The sequence below is a fragment of the Opisthorchis viverrini genome (assembly GCF_000715545.1).
Source record: "Opisthorchis viverrini unplaced genomic scaffold opera_v5_3, whole genome shotgun sequence".
In the NCBI taxonomy this organism is placed as follows: domain Eukaryota; kingdom Metazoa; phylum Platyhelminthes; class Trematoda; order Opisthorchiida; family Opisthorchiidae; genus Opisthorchis; species Opisthorchis viverrini.
In genome coordinates this window covers 4,312,664-4,331,085 of record NW_008751659.1, presented here as the reverse complement: position 1 = coordinate 4,331,085, position 18,422 = coordinate 4,312,664, and the positions used below count along the sequence as shown (strand labels likewise).

The window sequence follows — 18,422 nt, the reverse complement described above, 5'->3', positions numbered from 1 at the left end:
AAAAAAAAAAACCCGCAAGGGGAAAAGGACTCGGCCTTCCGTGGAAAGTGAACTTATTTTTGAAATTTGTCCAAAGCCCTTCGGTGTAGTGTTCAGTCACGTTAACGATTTGCGCTTATTCTCTGCGTCCGCGCAAGTGTTTTAACTAGATTTACTCACAACGTAGACTGAACGCCATGGCTATATCCTCCTCTGGTGAATACGTGCGTTCGCGTGCGCATCACATGTGTTGAATTCTCCGCTCATCTGGCCTAGATACTCAGCAGCAGACTGCATACTTTTAACAGCTGATTAGTTCATCGGCATTCGTGTGAAAACCCTGGCTCAGCAATGAAATCCACTGAGCTCGGTTGAGGCACGAACTTACTGACCAGACGATCCGTAGTTCAACTCCAAATCTGGAATCTCGACTGTTCCCGTCTATACCTGGACAAGCTAGCAGAATCGCAGCCACGGTGAATCGGGGTGCATGGCAGCTCGGTACGAAAAGGACGTAACAGCTGAACGATTATTATTTTGTTACGAAGTCCACTGGATGTCAATACAACAATAATAAGACCAACTGGCTATTGGCCCGAACATTGTCCAGATCAAGCAGCTTCTCCTGGGGACAATATTGAAATATATCTTATTAATTATGTTGACAAAACTAAGATGTGCGATAACATACAGATCGTAACTGTAAGGTTGTTCCCGAAATAAGGACATACAAAGAAAATCTTTAATCTTTTCTAGGGTTAGTTTAGTCAATACAAAACGAGTACCGGATGGCGAGAATCACAAAAATATGCATTAATAGAACGATGAATAGATTCCCGATGGGTGATCGGTGAAGGGAGAACACGACGAGGAATAGGATGTAGACGTAACACAGCAGGGTACGATTGGAGCAGGGTGATGGTGAATTTGAACAACAAGAAGACGATAACAAATGGGCAGTGCAGAGATAAGTACCGCAGCTCTGCCAATAACAGGCATGCTGTTTCAACTTGACCGACGATCTCCAAAAATCACAGACCAGCAGTGAGTGGGTAAGATGATAAGACTAAAAGGTAACGATGAGAACTGATATTGAGGGACAATACATCATGCGATGGCAGATCGTGCAAACCGAAACAACCAAAAAACCTTTGTTCTAGAAGAAACGAGTAGCGAGTGATACACTCTTGTTATTACGGTATTAGTTCTCGTGGCGGCTCGAGAAACCGTTATAAAGAGCATACAGTCTATGATTTGGGGAAAGTAACACTTGGAAGTGCAGTATAGTAGAAATAATGAGTAACGCAAATTCACTTAAATTGAAAGGAACATTGTTTTGTTACATGTACAGAGTCTTCCAGGTAGCTCATAGTTGAAGATCAGAAGTTTGGTGGTAGAATTATTGGTGTAGAAGAAATTGAGTTACGTGTGTTATTCCCTGAAACTGGTCTTGCGAATCTGGCGGGGGACATAGTCAGCCAGGGATCAGCCAAAAAAATATTATCCGGAGAACACGATCAAATGGTGCACGTGAAAAAAACGTCTCACCTATTTGAATAACTGAACTTGGGGACAAATGTGTAAAATGCATGGCTGTTGAACTTACCCAAATATCAAAACGACCGGGAAAAATACGTTCCGGCACGCGAACAGCGTAGATAGTGGCCCCGCTCAGATAGAGGAAAGCCATTAGAGTTAGCCAACCCAACGACCCCTTATTCACAGAATGCCAAAATCCGTCCAGTATAGTTGTATGAATGCACGGAATCAGACCGGATAAGCCCAAACCCATAAAAACTCCAGCACGAAGGGGTCGATAGGCAGGGGAAGTAAAAGACCGATGCATGGAGACGACAATGGCGGCCGTGCCGAGAACTCCTATGAGTGTCGTGTAGAATAGTTTGGCCCATAGCATACAGTAAAATGAGTAGTAAAGATAAGGAACAAAAGATCCGATTGTGAGAAAGGCGATCCCCGCATAGTCCAGCCTGAAAGGAAATCGTAAGAACAGGAAGGTCGTTCGTTCCATGGACTTTATGCTACCATAAGTAAAACAGTAGCTTAAAATGTACGTACGACGACGCCATGGATTGAGGGCGCAATGAGACGACAAAGCTAGCCCGAATGAAACGCCACCACAACCAACGGATAGTGGAACTGAACAACAGTGATGAAAAGTAGACCGTTTGATAGTCTGGATTACCTAGCAAATTGTCAGGTCTTTGTCATGTCTTTGTCATGTCATTGAAGAAGTGACCAGATTTTTTCGTGACGGTTTTTCCAACTAAGGGAGCCCCTTCCAAGAAGGGGATAACAATCACACACTGACGAATTGTTCTATCACGGGTTTCAAAAGGTCGCAAATCTTCTCTTTCATGTCAAAATAACAGTTTAAGACAGAGTAGTTGCGTTCCAATTCTTACTCGATAGTATGTGGAATACAGGTATCATTGCGAGGATGGTCCTCGAATGATGGATTGATGGGAATCACATTTACGTGGTTCATGTGGCATTTGAACGACCCGGGTCCGATACCATCAATAAAACGACAGCTAATGAAGACCTCAATATTCGGTACGCTTTTAGTTTCAGGAATAAAGACGGTCGAAAAAGTCCGCCTAATTAAACGCCCCTCAGGTGTTAAATGACAGGTATCATTGAAACCGGGGAACTCGCGAGACACCCAAATGGTCTAAATGGTCCCCATGTGAACCGAAATAGGCGGGGGGGGGCTCTCTGACCTAGTCAGTGTGCTTGTATCCACATGATTCTCGCTAGTATAGTTCGACGACGATTCTGACAACGAGTTATGTTCGGCAGCAGTGGGTAGTGAGAACTGGGCTGCAGTCCTCTTAAACCCGGTGCGCGAACATTGTTGTCTGCAAAGGCACGATACTTCAGACGCGTCCTTAGTGTGTTGCTGGAATAGGAAAAACGTACTTTTCCCGCATGTTAGGTGATCATTCACAACACCGACAAGGCGGACGATATGCTCTAAAGATGAACACTACAAAACTCAAAAGTCGTGTACAGTGCTTCTCCTCCATCCTGTAGACTAACAAGAACAGCCGTGACAGGACTGAAGGGCCCACGCCAGTACAAGTTCAACCATAAGTACAACTACTAACAAGTAACTGGTATGTTTCTGAGAGGCAAAGTGAGCAATGTTCTACAAAACCGGCCAACAAGATCAGGTAGACGCTTGCGTAAAACGTGTTGAAGTATGCCCACAGCTTTGTTGATTCAGAATGACAAATTGTTTTCTAGAGAACAGCACATGCGTGTATTGGTGGTGCTACCGTTCCGTCATTACAAGGAAGAACCTCCAAGCATTAACAAGTCTTCACGGTTCTGTGGCGCCTTTTGAAAAAGACATTACTCATCACCTTCTATGTTCCAGTTTGGAAAAAACTGAAAAAGTATCCAGTAATCCGGTATTCGCCCGACCGAAGTGCGTACAGAACGTTAAGTCCCCTGCAAAATTCTTACTCATAAACAACACATGAACAGTCTGACCTACTTTACATGAACCTATTGGTTTGAGCAAAAAAACTGAGGGCGGCGGTAGGTGCTCTCTAACTTCAAAAGTTGAAGACCTTTAGAGGAAAAGCTGCAGTGACACATTGCTCACACAGAAATACCGCAATCGTTATATTCAAAACACATACACAGAGTCTATAGAATCAACTGCTGCATTATAACAATCAGTATTGGTATTCAGCTGCACCGTTTCATCTGGGCGTGGTAAGGCCACGCGTAACGCCAGAGTTGGATAGCAGATTGACAACAAAACTGACAGAAACGCAAAAAATGCGGAGTGATCGAACCCACCGATTGAATAAACGACCAATAGTCTCCGAATGACAGGATAGGGTGTGAAAGAGACATGAGAAGCCAAGGCAAACGACAGCCCCGATGAAGAATGCAGAGAACACCGCTTTGTCTTGCCATTGCACCATCAGGGGATCTTGCACCACAAAGTAGATGAGGATTGCAAAAAAACTACCGCAACCTGTAGAAGTGTGGGGACGAAAGAACGTGAAAAACACATCCAACATGACGACGTTATGCAACACGAGGAAAGACGTTTTGCTCAGTAAAACTAGGCAATATGACGAAGATGCGTGAAGCAAAGAAGACAAACTTTAGCTGAGACTACACCATGTACAGCAATACAAACACACAGTTAAGCAACAACCTAACCCAAACATTGTGTCTTCAAATCGTGCATCCGCGTGTTTTGGCCAAGGTTAGAGTGAGGTTTGCTGATCAAAATATACATTGTTTTGCAATCCACCGGGTGCAGTACCATGTATATCTCGAGGCAAGCTCTGATGTTGCCAACTGGGATGCCATGCGCGAAGAAAATGCGGTAGGGCACACAGCAAGCAAACTGGAACATAGCCCAGCACTCCCACCTATGAAGAAACATCTTTACGGGGTACTGAAATGTTTCCGTGATCAGGGTGTATCTTAGGAGTGAATAAGGAAAACCGTATCACACTCACCATACCGAAACTTCCCTTCTCTCAAGTTCTTTAGGTAGCTTTGATGAGTATGCGATTAAACGTTTGCTTCCTCTGTAGGAAATTCCCTATTCAATACTATCGCATTCCCATGAATGATAAAAACTGCTGTAACGTGGTGAACCGTGTAACGGTCATCAGTCCCGTTATCTAGATCGCTGTGAGCGATCAGTTTTCAGGTCAACTGGATAAACGTGAACAAGAACCGTGAGGCAAGTTACTCATGACGACCTGCTGTAACAGTACAACGAAAACAAGAGCAGTAATTGGGACCTTGTCGGCGTCACCTCACCCTAATCGCTAGTTTCATTAACTTTACTCCTTTGCACAATATGGTTCGGCTTGCGTGTTAAGCCAAACCAGATCAAGACTCACTAAGAAGTATCTGATGATGTGTGGGGTGACTGGATATGCGACTAATCAGTGATCTTGGGTAATCCCATTGTGGTGTACCTTTTGTAGAATAACTGTACGAGGAAACGGAACGTGTATACCCTCCTGTTCTCAGAAGGTTGTTTCCTCAATGAGCGAAATGTAAAAATTCCGAGCCGCTAAAACTATCTACTAGATGGGGTGCTCCGTCTTAACAGTTTCTCCACATGTTATGAAGTGCCTAATAATGGTTTTGGCATTCGATCTGTTAAAAAGTTTACAACAGTACAGAATGCAGAAATAAGATGGCTTTTATCACGTGCCTCTTGAGTAACGAACGATTTCACTGCGAAATGACAGTCCCACATTCCATTCCATTAACCTTCTAACTAGTTTCACCCGGACCCGATCTCAACCACATCAACTGCTAATTGATTCAGCACATAACTGTTTGACCCACGGCATTCGACTACAACTCGACAACTGAAGACCATATTACGATAGACGTAACAATCTACCCCCGTGCATTTATCAGATTCAACTGATTCCACATCGCCAGTCATTTGTACGCCAGTAGCCGAGGTAACGCCTCTCAACACAGAAGCGATCTACGTTGGAAGCTAAACTGTGTTTGTGCTAAGACTAATGGTACTACACCACTTCAACTTCACAGAACAGAACAACCGTCAAAACAGAATGCACCAGAGTCGTTAGAGTTTACACTTTTACCTCAAGCTATCCGTCTACTTCAGTTCGTGATCGCAAAAGTAACAGAACACTCTTCATCAGGTACACCGACAACGGACTGAAATATCTGATGGCAAAAATAAGGGAAAGTAAATCTGAATTTAGGCGTAACTGAAGTCATATGAACTGAAGTTAAAATCATAGTGAATGCATTTGACCCTCAACGAAATCAATGCCCAAAAATCAATTATTACTCTAAACTACCCAGATCACAGCACAATCAAAGGCTTTCATACCATACCAAGCTACCATATACAGTTAACTGAGGCTCATAGAAGCTAAAACAATCGTCAGCTTGGATAAAGCGATTTTTAGCTCCGCGAAATAACGGAAAATGCGTATTGATTTTTAATTATAATGCGAGCAATACACTTTCGTCTAGTATAAGGAATCAACTTTTTGAGTTGAAGTTTAATAGCATACGGATAACAGAATTCCATATTACGGCCCATTTATGCTTCGGTCTGAAAGTTGAGAAAGAACTTTCGAACGAACGAGCTATCTCTGTGGAATAGCTTTTTCCGAACGACCAATACTAAAACGTGGAATTCAGGCCCGTTCGAAAGCCAACGTTCGATGAGGGGCTGTTGGTACATCGACCACAAAATCACAATTGCACTTTTTTATTGAATGACCCCAGACTACAAGTCTATTCCCACTTCATCCACATCTTCCGATAGGGTTATGTTATGCTTGTCATGGGCCGTCTGCTGAATGTAACGCGATTTTAGCTCATTTCAGGTCATGAACCCCATGGTCTGTGGGACAGCAGAGCAAACAGCCAAAGATTTCAAGGTCCGCATGGCAATTTCGGAAGACCAGAACCTGGGATACAAACCAAAACATAGACGACCCCCATTAGACTCAAAATCTATGCGAAGCAATTGGGTAGGGAATTCTATGCTTACTAATCAATAATTAATGAAATTAGCTTCACAGTGTAAAATACAACACACAACAGAAGTTTCTCGCTCACAATGTTACCCCCCTGGCTTCTCCATTTGATTATCAGTCCATCATCATTACCATCGATAGCACACCATCTGTGTACTCTTCGCTACCGTTCGGCCACTAGCTAATTGAAAGCCTGGCCTTGACAAGAGAAATAAAGGGGAAGAGACTCAGAACTAGCCTGCTAAAATCGTACCGAGGCATCCACATCCAAACACATTTAGAAAATTTGAATAAAAAAACTGCCAACAAAGGTGTCACCAGAATCGACTGGCAGTCATACCTTTCAGCGTCTGTGGCCAAGCAGAAGGGTCAAGCACGGACCCCTTCCTAGAAGGCGGACAGCACCAAAAATATCCAGACAATTTATCATCACTTTTATACACTTCTGCCGGGTAAAAGTTGATCACCTGTCCTCTGCACCACTTCGGGCATCTGTCAGTAATTTGTTTCAGAATACTAATGCAAACGGAGATGGAACTCGAGTCTATCATTCAGGTCAAAGTAGGTCTCCAGTGCACCTGAACTCCGCAACTGTATGGTTTTCTGAGAATGCTGTTTTTCGAGAGGTGGGGAGGCAAAGCTTAGGTTGGTACCATGTTCTTGCAACTACGTTACCCCAAAACGGAAATTGGTCCTCGAGCTAAAAAAATTTTCTTTTGGTAAATTTTCTTGATGATAGCCCACGATCGATTTCACCTATCTTGGGACGTTTCTGGGTTATTTCTGGATGTTCCTAAAAGATTTTGCGGTAGATTTTCTGTTATTGGTTGATATCGATCTCACACCACTGCGACATCGCTTGTACTGGAGAAATTACGGAAGTGAATGGGGATTCTGATGGAGGTACTTCATGAAAAAAAGAATGTGAAACTAACAACTAATTGCAAATGACGGTAACGAGTACTAATCGGGTCACCCATTGGCCTTAGAACAAAATCGATACTAACAGATAAGAAAAGGATGGTTGAACATTTTGTTTGAAAACTACTTTTCAGGAACTTTCAGTTTTCGTGCAATTTTTCCACAAGCTGGTACATATATTTTTGGTATCACACATTACCTCTGAAGCCGGTGTATCCGAGGAGGCTAAAAGTCCCCTCATCCGGTGGTGCCTTCTAGTGGATAAGGATTGATGAACAAGCACTCAGATTTGCCGGTCACGCGAGAATGATGGGTCTTATCCATTGTAAACACAAACACTTCAGCTCAAAATTCCAAAACACGTGACTGACGATGGATGAAGCTAGGTGCAAGTTGTGCGGAATTAGTGTTCCATACCTGTATGCACCACCAACTTGTTGGAGACGGGACGAAACAGCGAACACGACCATCGTAAGCGCTAAACCTTGCATGCTCTTCGCATGTGACAGCACAGTAAATTCAACTCAGCCTTCGCTGACCATGATGCAGGGCTAAACAATTGGATCACCGCAAGAACCTTGTTACAATGACGTGCGAAGGATGTGGACACCGGATTTGTTGTAAAGCTGTAGAGGCCGACTTGCCCAAGGGGGCGTAGAAACACTGATACCAATGAAGAATACTCCGGGTTGTGACCCTTGCACTTAACAGAGATGAGGTAAAGGGCTGGACAGGACTCAAAACAAACCTTAGATCAATTCATTCCTCAATAGTGGAGACCGAAGTGAAGTATCAGAAGCTTTCAGTTTTAGAAAACCCTCGGTTACAGACTGTAGAAAACGAGGTGAACAAACGAATTGAGTCCCCTGAAACTAGGACAGTGGAGAAAACGAAAGTATCAGAAACCACATCGAGGTTGTCGGGGGTTTCATTTAATTTAAATTGTTAACAGTGTGCACAAGTGTGGTTTGTCATCCTGTCCGTCCGTTCAGATGGAGACCAAGTCTCACTCGGTTAAACAAGGGGTATTATCAACAGACCGAGGTGAATACACTTGGACTTATTACGTTCATCGGTAGGCTTCCACAGAAGGAAATGTTCTTTAAAATTCCGACCGACCATTTGATCTGCGAAGCGCAGCTAGGTAGTTTTGAGCATCAGACTGTACAACAACATCGTGTGATTTCAGCAATGTAGTAAGGAAGCTGACCTGACCAATTGTGGCGGGAAGGTAAACTTTATCGAAACGGTGCAGCATATGCGCCAAATAGTATGGTCTTCTAAAATACGACATGGCCGTATTAACAGGGTAATGACCTTTGCCGTGTGTATAAGGGTATGGTGGTTATCGATTTCAACTTATAATTGGGTGAAGGCTGATGAAACGTCTCATACCTTGACCAAGTAGTCACGCTTGTGCGTGACAATGACTCCGATTGGTGTATAGTCCGGAATTTATCTTCCTTTTTGGTTCACTCTCGTCAGGTGTCAACGAACAACAGCAACCCGGATTGTCGCTTTGTGAGGTAGTATTGATATGATTTCGTAATGATTTGCGTAACAGGAGAGTAAAAGTAGCTCTTTCCAGGTGGCTAGCATTCTCATACTCAGAATGGCGCACACCAATTTGGCTTTGACTGGAGATTCACCTGGAACCCAGCTGAAGTCCTCGTTGATATACTCAGAAGCACACCAATTTGGCTTTGACTGGAGAATCAACCAGAACCCAGCTGAAGTCCTCGTTGATGATGTAAAATATATTATATCTATGTTATTGTTCTACCAGGAATGAGCCACAAAAGTTCGGTCCTAAAAAAACGGACACCAAATGAACGTGGTCGCCGACAGTAAGCTCAGGATAATCCAGTGGTTAAGGCACTAACTTACGGGACGGAAGGTCTATGTTTCGAACCCATATATATGCTTGGGCGACCTAGCAGCATCTCAGCCCTCGTGCTTCCTACAGGTGGCATACCAACAACGCATCGAAAGGGTGTTACATCTAAAAGGCTGTTTTTCTTACAGTTAAGCACTGATGCATTGCTGCCAACGATAATGACAGTGCCGACGACTCGATCAAAGGGTGAAAAAACAACTGAAAGTTGAATGTTATGGGATGCACGCATTAAAATAATACTAGCCTATCGCACACAGCAGCATAGGTCGTCAAATGATTGTCATTAGGCCCAGTAAAAACGACAAATTTATGCCCAGTGATTGAATTTCCGATAAGATGGCTGCTGACGAATCCTTCCACCATTAGGACCACACGTATCCCTTAACTCTTATGGCTAAATAGACCTATTTATATCTATTTGTGGACTGCTGTGTAAACACAACCGATTCATATCATACGCATCCTATAACATACACCTAGTCGAGTTGATGAAATGGGTACAAAAAAGGCGACATTCTAAAATGAAAGTCAACCTGGGTCAGATTAGAATTTAAAAACATCTACTCGGTACAAGAGTACAAGTGGTCGTGTTTTTCCGCTGTGTTCCCTGTACGCTTGAAGTCAGCTGAGCCTCTCAAGATCAGATAGATCACCAGCTATGCAAAGGGTTCTCTAATCTGCGCACCGCTACTTGACGGGTCACCCTGTTGAAAGACGTTAATGGCACAATCTCAGGTCGGACCCCCACAACTCGTTATCACCCGGTGGACCCGACAGTTCAGTCAAGAGCTCAGAGTTAGGTAACTGAGAAAAATGTCTGTGTTGGTAACTAGGAAGTACGGTTTATCCACACAGCCTATTTTCAGGGCAATTTGCTAGAATTTCCATGGAAACATACATTGCTGGGTAGGTGGCTTGCCATTTTCCTGAACTCTGAAACCTCAATTTTCGAGATTTTCCCTTTGAACAACGTGCGTAAAATGTCCCGTCGGTAATAACACTAAAATCGGCCGGGTTGAAGAGACTCTCTTCACACTTCGCTTTTCAGGTGCCCAGTGGTTCTCGCTCAGTCGCTCAGAGTTATACTCAAGCAGATAGTGTCTTGATGGTCTGGCTAACGACTGAAGGTAGTCATTATGTCGCACGCTTATCGAACTCTGCTGGTCGACGCCCCCTCCCGATGGGATAAGCCAGCTCGTTTGCGCTGATGGCTTACGACCCAGTAAATAAACTGATTAAGTTTACAGCACACCTGATCAACAAAGGATCAATATATAAAGAATACCCTACATTTGGAGGCATTCCTGAATTTCACATCTGANTATCGCTAGATTCTCAAAAACCTGGAGGTACCCCACTCATGCGAACTGGGAACACTAGATACAATCCCACGATACCGAAAAATTTCTCTCGAAGGGAAAACAAGTTGCTAAGTGGCTGGTGGAGCGAGATGGACCAAGTGGTTGGAGCGCGAATTTATTGACCGGAAGGTCCGTGATTCGGACCCGAGCTGTGCCTCCCGACTTCCCCTGTCTAGGCTTGAGCAACTTTACAGTAAACAGCCCTCGTGCCCTCCTTAGTGTGGCATGGCAGCTAGGCACCGAAAGGGTACTACAGCTGAACGAAGTGGCTGGTTTTCTTACCTGACATCCCTCCCGTCTGACAGGCCGGGAGAGATGAGTTCAAGTACCTGACTCGATAGTGTAATATTGTATTCTGACAATGAAGTGTGAAGTGAGACCAAATAAAAAATTAATCAAAAATCGCACTGATCCCATTTATCCCATGGCAGTGTTTTCGGGCATTCCTTTCTGTGTAGAGTCATCAGATGGGCCGATGCACTATACCTGTGTTTGCATTTGCCTGTGTTTCCAGACCAGAACTAATTTGCAAAGTTTCGTTACTAGGGCCTTTTTCAACTTAATCTTTGCGAGTGGAAATACACCTACATACTATCCCACACATACTGACCCATCACGCTGGGCTCTCAAGGCTTTTTCACTGGAGTAACACCAAGGTCATAAAACCAGCCGAAGTGCCTTGGGGTAGGAAACAACAGCCGTATTGATCGAAGTAATTAAGGCCACTCACACAAGCAAAGGATTGAGACTCGGAAAAAATTCTGTACTTTGTTTTAGAAGATATAATGTAGATAGATATAGGTACAAGCAAGCAGTTTGTTACTGTGGGACATCGCGATGCGGTATCAAATCTCCAATGTATTTTAGAAAAAATTGGAACTATGCACCCTAGGAAAATCGGGGCTGGGCGGGATAGAATGGTCGCGGTACGTGGAAGAAAATAAGAAAACAGAACTACGAAGACCCACACATACTTTCTCCGTTCCATATCAGAAAAAACCACAACTTCTGGCACACGTCTGCAGGAAGCAGAGTTAACAAGTTAACCAGATTGCAGTTACCAATGGCTGGCTTGTATGACCCAAATCTCGTTATAAAATCTACGGTCAGTTGTTACGATGAGAACCAGAAACAGTGGTCCTCTGGAAATTAAGGCTGGTCTCTTACCTAGTGATGGGTACACTTTGGGCAAAACAAGCACCTCCGAACGACACTAGGAAAATTCGTGGGTCAAAAGGTGAGAGGAGTTATGGAAATAGCATCGCTGACCTATATTGGAGTGATTGAGACTTTGGGGAGTAATAGCGTCATGTGACGTACCCACTACTGAACATAATAACAATATGGCGTAGACTGAAAAACAACTGTTCGAAAGTTTTCACGAAAGGGACGCATCTTCCCGATTACCTGAAAAACGTATTCACCCCAACAGATTCATTAAATATTTGTGTTGCCACATCACGTAAGCTCAGAATAGATAGGTCTATTGATTGTTATTCGATATTGAGAAATCTGTGGAACCAGTGAGAAATGGACACCCAGAAAGTGGGGATATTTGTGTTCTTCCGACGAATGTCCCTTGCTGAGGGGTTTTTCCGTAGATGAACTGAGTCGCCGGACAAACCGCACGGACACAAACTCCCACAGATAAGTTGGTCGACTGGATACCTTGGAATCACGCTTAGCCCGTCTGTATAGAATGAACCCCATCGAGTATTGACCGGCAGTGTCATTCAGAGAAAAGCCCGGCGCCTGCCAGATATAAACTAATCAGAGAACTGATCACATGATTTTTTCCACGATAAGCTTCAACGTAAAAAGTCCCTTTCTCCCAAGCAAATACATTGATTGGGTGGATCAGATCAAGCATTCCTATCAGGTTGTTCTGGACTAAAGAAAGGTGTTCTGTATCAAAACATCCAAAGGGTTTCTATAGCCCAGCACTCTCGAACAGTGCCACCAGAGAAGCTACCATAAACTGATCCTCGTAATCAATTGCGTGGGAATGGTAAATTAAAAAGGCTTCCACAAAGTTGTCCATAAAAAGTTACACAAAAACTGAATTTAGAAGAAAGTAAAGGAACCATTATCACGCAAATCTTAAACATGCGCCTAAAAGACATGAGTAAATAATCTAACTTGACATGTAAAGTAGGTGTGTCAAAATAAAGGTAAAAACACTCACCTAGGAGATGAGTCCAAATATTTCCAGTCTCCGTATGAACACGAAAAATCGACTTGAAGCAGGCCCAGAAAGTATTCAGTTGGGGTCGATGATAGCGGAGGATGAAGTCATTATCCTTTAACCAGGCTGGAAGACTTCGATGATGAACCACTTCCCATCCACGAAGCCACACATGACGAACGAATTCCTCCGCACTGTGAGCCATCATCTGAGCGAGCTAGTTAAGCGAAACGAAGAGGCAACAAAGCAGGTAGGTAATGAGATCTGAACTAAACGTAAAGAAAATAAGTAAACCAGCGCAAAGGCGGTTTTTATCGATTAGATTAATGAGCACATCAACGAAAATCGCGAGGCGCACACCATGATAAGATGGACTAGCGAGGATGAGAGCTGATAATCACGACACACGCTGGATCCCCGTGAATCGAAGTGTTGACAGGCAAATCTAAAAATCCCAAACATGACTGACAGCTCGCACGGGCGGTAAACTCCCTCACACGTAGTTCATCGACAAGTAACATCACGTGACCTCACGTGTTCACGTCAGCTGACTACAGAGAAGGGCATGAAGTATGATCAGAGTTGTCCAGAAACCAAGTTACCGCTTGCGCCGAGTATAAAAGTGCGAAGATTTAAAAAAGTCGGAGTGAAAATTCCATTTACAACAGCATAGGTTATCATTCACGTTGGGAAATATGGATCAAGAGATGTACCTAAACAATGTGACTAGTCCAGAGTTTCATATAGCAAGCCGAAAAAATCGATTTCGGCAAGTTCAAGGCTCTCCTGCCACCATCTGTGGCATAATTAGTAGAAAGCTTAGATACGTGACGCGGACACACGGTATCGTAGGCGAACTCTCCTCGAAACAGGTGAGGGTACACCAAATGAATTGGAGATATGTGCCTTCTCACTGTCGATGAGTACAGTGCTCGTCCCTTACGAGAAACTTCCAACCTCTACGAAAGGAGCATCTCTGGTGTAATAATCGAGAAATACTTTGAGACGGTTTAAATTTATGAAGAATCACCCTCAGAAGAGATAAAATAGTTGACTTCAATTTTTGCGATTTGTCAGCGAAACAAAGTTGAGCACACATTCGTGCATTTCCGTGGGTCCTGGCAAACGTTTCGCTGGAACACCGAAGTTACGTCGACCGCGCGAAAACGTCAATTCTTGAGTGCATATCAACGGGAACGATGTGCGAGTGTGACATGCTTAAAGAATGCAGTCCGTGTGGTTGTTAATCTAAGCGGAAAATGTGAGTAAGTGCCCCATCCTCCATTACCAAGATAAGCGAACCACCGCACTAACAAGCTGACCAGCTGGTTCCGGGCCCAAACTGAGCGGAATTGGATATCGCTTGTATAAACTCCGAGGAAAACCAAAAATGATATATGGATGCGAACGGGACTGTTGGTGAATGGAAAGAGCCAAATACCTATTGCTGTGATTCGACGGTGTCATGGGGTGAAACCGATCACAAGTTCTACAGTAAATGTAAGCCAGTTGTACAGTCATGAACCATGTATTAAGATACCCTGGTTCCAGTTGCCACAGTTTTGTTCAGTGAAGAACGACGGTCTAGTCAGGCGTTGATGCTAAACTATCCACTAATTGTCTATTAAATTACCTGCTTGTTTTACTACTAAACAATTAGATGACGAATTGAAGTGACTCAGTGAGTAACCTCTACTTCCGCTGGTCCGAACGATACAGCAATAAGCTCTCAGAAAAAAGTAATTTTCAATATTTGATAACTGCAATCCACAGTTCGGCCTGCATATGGCAAACGATGTCAAAAGAAATGTTAGTATTACCGAACCGTTTACCATTGCACCACGTCACACTTTATTTAGATGAGTGAATTTCTGGTGAATTGTTAGAGTCTTGGAAGGCATGACCATACAATTCTTTAAAAAACCCACTAGGTACAATTTCGTTCCGCTTGCGCGAATTTCGCTAATTCTGTTGGATAAAATGCTCGATGTAAGTTCTCAATGAGCCATCATCCATTGCCAATGATCGACATGGCTCTTTCCTGTGGGAGTAACACTCTGCAAGCAGTTTAATTCATATAGGTAGAAAATTTAGCAATTTCGGTACTGAAAACATAAGCAACGAGGAAGATCGATGGTGATAGCAGAACACTACAATTGGAAGAAATTGTAGGCTGATCCCTCAATGAATCACCTGACAGTAGGTCATGCGATTTGAACTTTACGGCTGCTTGTTGACTCATTCACTTTACTTGACGATAGCTGTCAACTACGGAGGCATGAATCTGGTCCCCTGGTGTCCCTAATTTGCACCAGCTATCAACTACAAGATCCAAAAACAGTATTAGCCACCTTTTGACCAAATGTTCAATCCAGTAGAGAATATGAGAACCCAATGAGTCCAAAAGCAGTCCTGACTGTTGAGCTCCAGGTCTTCAAATGACCTCCGGTGTCACAATGCGAGCATGACCAGAGTGGTGGCGACACGAATAGTTTGGAACCTGGAGGAGGACGTGCCCGAACTATTGAAATTTAACAATAATGGTCAACTGCTTTGAGTCGGTGAAGAACGTAGTATCTTGTACAGTTATAGGAAAACTTCGCCGCAGTTCAGCCAACCGCAGTCTTAAGGTGATGCACTCAATTACTGTCCAGAAGATAGTTCTCAATGCTGGAGAAACGGCTGCAGTGCCCCGTGAATTCCCAGTCTTACTAAGTAAAATCGTAAAAGTTAACCATTTGGAAGTTCGGATAACGTCAGTTCGTGGTTTCAACACTTAAGCATGAGTTGATCGTGGCTAAGGGTACATTGAGGGAGACCAAGACCCAGAAGCCAATTTTGGTTGGCCCCTTGGTGAACACTTTAATAGTAAATCCCAGAATAGAGGAGTGGCCACTTTTCGTGGATCCCTCAGGCAGCCTCTGTCAAGTAAGACAACTGAGAAATGATACTGGCTCCGCGCAAAACGAACTCCGTATGCGGCCACTAGGTTGGGTAAAAGACTGCGGTGACAAAAACTATAACAAGCCGTTTGGGGATATCAACAACAAATTTGACGTAAGAAACGCTCCACAATCAATCCGGCTAAATTCAGTAAAATTCAAGGACTACGTCCATTAGTCTGGTCTGTAAGGACTCAAAGAGACTTCATGATTTTGTCAACAGCACACGACCGACCGCGTTTAGTAACAGCACCTAACTATATCTTGTTTGGTAGCAGCCTCCATAAGACGCTTAAACATCCGTTACTGCGGTGTTCCATCTTGAAAGCAACCGATAACGGATGGGATCAGTTGGCCGATAACTACACCTATGTTAAAAAGTTTACACAAGGTCATGGCATTCTTTCAGTGCACGGCTGCCACACAGCCCAGTGTTAACAGGCTACCTAGCTCAAGTGAGAAGCTATTTTCTCAACCCATATGCTATCTCAACATCTATGTATAAAAAATGATTGACACAACCACTGATGACACAAATATTGGCTATCATTGTAGTCAAACGAATAATGATGTTACATGGGAGGTGAGGCTAACAACAAGAAGGAAGACACTGATCGTGTCCGTAAATCACCCTAAGTGTTTGAACAGTGTCGGGTGTACCTTCGACAAAAAGGAAGGAAGTTCCCGAAAAGAATTTCGAATATGCCGACAGATTGGGCAAAGTTATGGGAGTGTCTTAATTTATCCAAAGCCCTCTCATAAATCAAGGAGCTCATCAGGGTCACCCATTTTCAATACTTTAGGCAATTAGGCCTTTCATGCCATCACAAAGTGCACAATTCAAAAGATTGTACCTCAGTAACTTACTAAACAACACGAAGCGAGGCTAATAAACCTGGGGTATGCAGACGTCGAACTTCCGTTTGACAGTCATCGGTTTGTACAGCCTACCTTGGGTAAAACTTGAGAAGCAAAATCATGTACTTTCGAAAGACGTATGGCCAAGAGTTCCAAATCTTGAGGCAATTGGAAGGCAGCAGAGTTGTTCCGTGTTTAACACTGAAGTTACTACCGATGTTGACAATAATACTACCAATCTCCTGTCGCTACTAAGCCACAGTGTTTGGCTCAATTTATCATGGTTCGATGATGTATGGATGAGCACCAAAATGACGCTGTCCCAGTGGAAATTGCGATACGGCAGCCTTGTTCCCACGCGGTGGCGAATCATATACATTCGAAGGCTGTCCAAAAGATATAGGCATCTTGCTTTTATCTAGGTCTCAACCCCTACCCTTTTATTAGCTTTGATGTTCATTCAACATGACTGTGTGACAGTTAGGTGAACACTGTGAAATCTGCGGAAACATTCGGCCAACGAATTTCATCAACTGGAGCGAAATATATTTGGTAACTGTCGTCAACGGAAACATCATTAGATTTCCAACAAGTTATTGAGGCAACCCTGTTACTTACTGCCCACAATGGCTTTGAGCAGAAAACGTTGAAGTTGTAAAACCAGGAACTTGTGCCCTCGGTTAGAAAACGCTTCCAGGAAGAGTGATCCCGAAGGTGGTCACTCTTAAGGGAAGGGCAGCAAAAGTAGCTAAAAACACTCAATGGCACCGAGAAATGTTTCCGTTCGGTCATTAATAGACAATGGATGTGTTCAAAAGGCATCACACGGTGATCCTACCACAATCTAAACTGGACCCAAATCGAGCAGGTGACCAGTGCCACCGCTTTGATATGATGCGCCGTGTTTGCTGATCCAAGACTAACAAATCTCATTAAAAGTTGACCAAGTCAGATTCCACTTAGCTGCGTTCATCGATCTGGCGCATGGACCAAAGCATAAAGGACGCACGACCAAACGTGTGCAAAATCTAACCCCAGACTCCATGAACGATACAGGTCTGGAATTCGATCTACGGAAGCTCAGTAAAACACTAATCAGTCAGATTTGTATAACCACTAACGAGCAAATTGTTTCCACCCATTCATCATTATCCACGTGATACATCACGAAAAACAAATTCAAAGACGTTTCAACCGAACGTCATGATTTGAAATGAGTTGTACCACTGTGTGACCACAAATGGGTAAACTATTAAGTGTAAAATTCTCACATTTGAAGAGAAGTTATTTCGCACGCAACCGAAACGTTACTGCAAGAAACTGCGGGCACACGAAAAAGGGGATAGTGAGGGATGGCTTACCTGAGAAAATTCACCACTACGTAGGTACTCTGTACAACTAAATTTCTTGTCTTGATCTTCAAATTCGAATTGCTCCATCATAGGCGGTTCCTTAGACTGACCAATTACGAGTTGGACACTGACGGGGTCGGAAACGTCGTGCTGCATGGCGCTTGAAAGAAGTTTGGGCAAAGCTGAATATGAAAAATAGCATGAATAAATGAGAAATACTCCTCAAAGTCATCCATAGACGACCAGCGGCGTCAAATGTCAGTCAGGTAACTCTGCTAACTTGATCGCCGTAGTGAGCTGGGACAAAGAACAGGATCATTGACAAACAGGCAGGATTGGCACGAAACTAAGTTCGAAGTGTCCCAACTTTTTGAGGGCGATGGTTTCT

The 18,422-nt window shown here is 43.6% G+C and overlaps 2 protein-coding genes across 2 annotated transcripts in view; one reads left to right on the top strand and one right to left on the bottom strand.

The window, feature by feature from the left end:
* Nucleotides 1–18,406, bottom strand: part of T265_00368 (hypothetical protein) — a gene marked incomplete at both ends in the record, with an annotated part of 20,737 nt that extends 2,331 nt beyond the window's left edge. Inside the window, 4 exons of the mRNA XM_009164113.1 lie at nucleotides 1,586–1,967; nucleotides 3,811–3,991; nucleotides 12,883–13,099; nucleotides 18,044–18,406. Of these exons, the coding sequence (XP_009162377.1) occupies nucleotides 1,586–1,967; nucleotides 3,811–3,991; nucleotides 12,883–13,099; nucleotides 18,044–18,190 (927 nt within the window). The remainder of the gene's footprint in view (nucleotides 1–1,585; nucleotides 1,968–3,810; nucleotides 3,992–12,882; nucleotides 13,100–18,043) is intronic.
* On the top strand, nucleotides 4,142–10,525 carry T265_00369 (hypothetical protein; the record flags this gene model as incomplete). Its single annotated transcript, XM_009164114.1, has 3 exons — nucleotides 4,142–4,228; nucleotides 6,366–6,512; nucleotides 10,385–10,525. The coding sequence occupies 3 exons, from the start codon at nucleotides 4,142–4,144 to the stop codon at nucleotides 10,523–10,525; spliced, it is 375 nt and encodes a 124-aa protein (XP_009162378.1).
* Nucleotides 18,407–18,422: the final 16 nt, after the last annotated feature.